We start from the raw sequence: 2,191 nt of genomic DNA, 5'->3' as shown, positions 1-2,191 counted from the left end.
TGGTTATCTGATTATTACAGTGCAAGTGTTCAATTTTCAGACAACCAATCAATTTCGTTTACATTGAGGTGTAACATGATGAGATGCGATGCAATGCATGAAATGTGTAAATGTAAACACTTTTTCAGATAAAAAGTCTGTTTCATTTACTTGTCTTTTCGAATGTACAAGTTTTGGAAACAAAATCTGCCTGCGGCAGTACAAGGTAATCTATCTACCAACAAAAGGAAAAGTACAAGGAAAGAAAGAAAAGATAGCAAAAATCTGCATCTGTGTCAAGCACTCCAAGGGCCGTCAGTCCATCCTAGTCCTCTTCCTGGACGAGGGTCCAGGAGCATCATCAGCATCGTCGTCAGAGCCCGAGCTAGAACCGTCTCTGGTCTCCTCCTCCGATGACCCTGCCTCCGCCTCTGACTCCTCGTCGTCGTCATCGTCCGGGACTGGAGCTCGCGAGCTACTCCCGACGTGAGTACGCCCTCCCCTGGTACGGGGAAATATCCTGCCCTCCTCATCTCTCCCCCGAGCAGGGACAGAAGGTCTAGCTGGAGCACCTCCCGCCATGGGAATCTGGAAAGGAGGCTGAAAAGTACACGAAAAGGAAATGCATCAGTACACTGTGAACAGTTTAAAGGTGCAGAATGCAGTATGTGAGTACAGTGTATGAATGCCGTGAGCAGTTTATCAGTGCAGAATGCAGTATGTGAGTACAGTGTATGAATGCCGTGAGCAGTTTATCAGTGCAGAGTACGGTGCAGAATGCAGTGTATGCAGTGTTCAGATACTGTGAGATCAGTGTATCGGGTGTTGTGCCGTGCATCAGATTATGTAAAGCAGTGTATGAATGGTTTGAGGCCAGTGTCAGAAGGACATACCGGTATGCTGTAGACGGCTAGGAGGTCAAATGTCCGCTGGAGCATCCCCATCATCGAGGCATTCATCGCCAACGACTGACGGGTGTACTCAGAAGAAGCCTGCAAAGGTATCAGATGCGTTAGTATTCTGTGGAATATGAAATAGACTGAGATGAATGACTGTACGAAGTGCAATGAACATACCGGCGGTAAGTCGGGGACGTCAATGAACTCGTGACCAGCCGGTGGAGGGGCGAAGGGGATCTGATAGGTCGACCCACCCTGCCCCTGGAAAGTCAGTACAGCGGGCAGGGCAGGCCAGCCAGCTCCTCGTCCTCCCCGCGCTCCGCCCCTGCCACGGACCCGGGCCCTCCTCGAAGACCCAGCCCCTGCTCCTGCTCCGGCCCCAGCCGCCGATGCCACAGGCCTGGCCCCCTCTGCTCGACGGCCGCTCAAAGGTCGCATCAGGTACGTCCGCACGTACTTCTGATAGTCGCCGGTGCCTCGGAAGCCGGCCTCCTCCCAGCCGATGGAGTAATCATCCAGTTGCTCAGGGGTCAGCCCCTCGGTCTCCCTCATCTCTGCAAGAGGGTGAGCCGGGACTATCTGCTCAGGTAACCCACGGGTCTGGCGTAGAAAACGCTCCCCCAGGTACCAAGCCCGACAGACCGGGCCCTCTAGCAAGATCCGGAAACGCGAGGTCTCCTCAGCACCAGGGAACCGACCCCGTATCGCCGACGGCAAGGAAGCCCATGGCCGCCATGTGATCTGAAAGTGACAGACAGTTTGTTATCTACTGTTATTGAAATATGCAGTAGGAAAGCGAAGCTAAATGAACTGAAAGTAAAGCATACCTCCGTGGGGGTAATGGTGTCGAAATATCGGCGGAAGAAGCCGAATGTCTCCCGTGGTCGCCGGGTGCATCTCCCGTCAAAGCGAATCGAGAACGGGACAGCCGGAGGAGGCTCCGCGACTGGTACGGGTGCAAGCCTAGGGAAGTAGGCGTAAACCCACAGCTGCAAAACAGATGTCAGTATGACTATCAGATAAAGCAGGATATACAGAATAAAGCAGAAATGGCAGAGCCGTGTGTTGTGCAGTGTATTGTGTGCAGTGCATAGTGTGAGCAGTGTACAGTCAGTGTAAAGCAGAATGTATGTGTGTGCCGTGTGTACAGTATACAGTGAGTGTAAAGCAGACCGCAGTGTGTGCAGTGTACAGAGTACAGAGAATATCGGACAGGAATGAAAAAGCGGAGAAGAAATGTACCTCCCAAGCTCGCCAGTAACCTCCGAGCAGCTGGTCGCTGCCACGAGAAGCCGAGCTCATGTATCCGTATA

At 52.5% G+C, this 2,191-nt stretch overlaps 1 protein-coding gene across 1 annotated transcript; it reads right to left on the bottom strand.

Annotated features, from left to right (window-relative positions):
- Positions 1 to 294: 294 nt before the first annotated feature.
- On the bottom strand, positions 295 to 1,225 carry LOC145824065 (uncharacterized). The gene is made up of 3 exons (XM_082923652.1): positions 1,056 to 1,225; positions 873 to 971; positions 295 to 579 (listed from the first exon to the last, which is right to left on the bottom strand). Exons 2-3 carry the CDS (start codon positions 936 to 938, stop codon positions 295 to 297), a joined length of 351 nt encoding a protein of 116 aa, XP_082779778.1. The 5' UTR covers positions 939 to 971; positions 1,056 to 1,225.
- Positions 1,226 to 2,191: the final 966 nt, after the last annotated feature.

The sequence above is a fragment of the Camellia sinensis genome, chromosome 4 (genome assembly GCF_055761805.1).
Source record: "Camellia sinensis isolate YWXY chromosome 4, ASM5576180v1, whole genome shotgun sequence".
Taxonomy (NCBI): Eukaryota; Viridiplantae; Streptophyta; class Magnoliopsida; order Ericales; family Theaceae; genus Camellia; species Camellia sinensis.
This window is presented reverse-complemented; position numbering and strand designations above follow the sequence as displayed.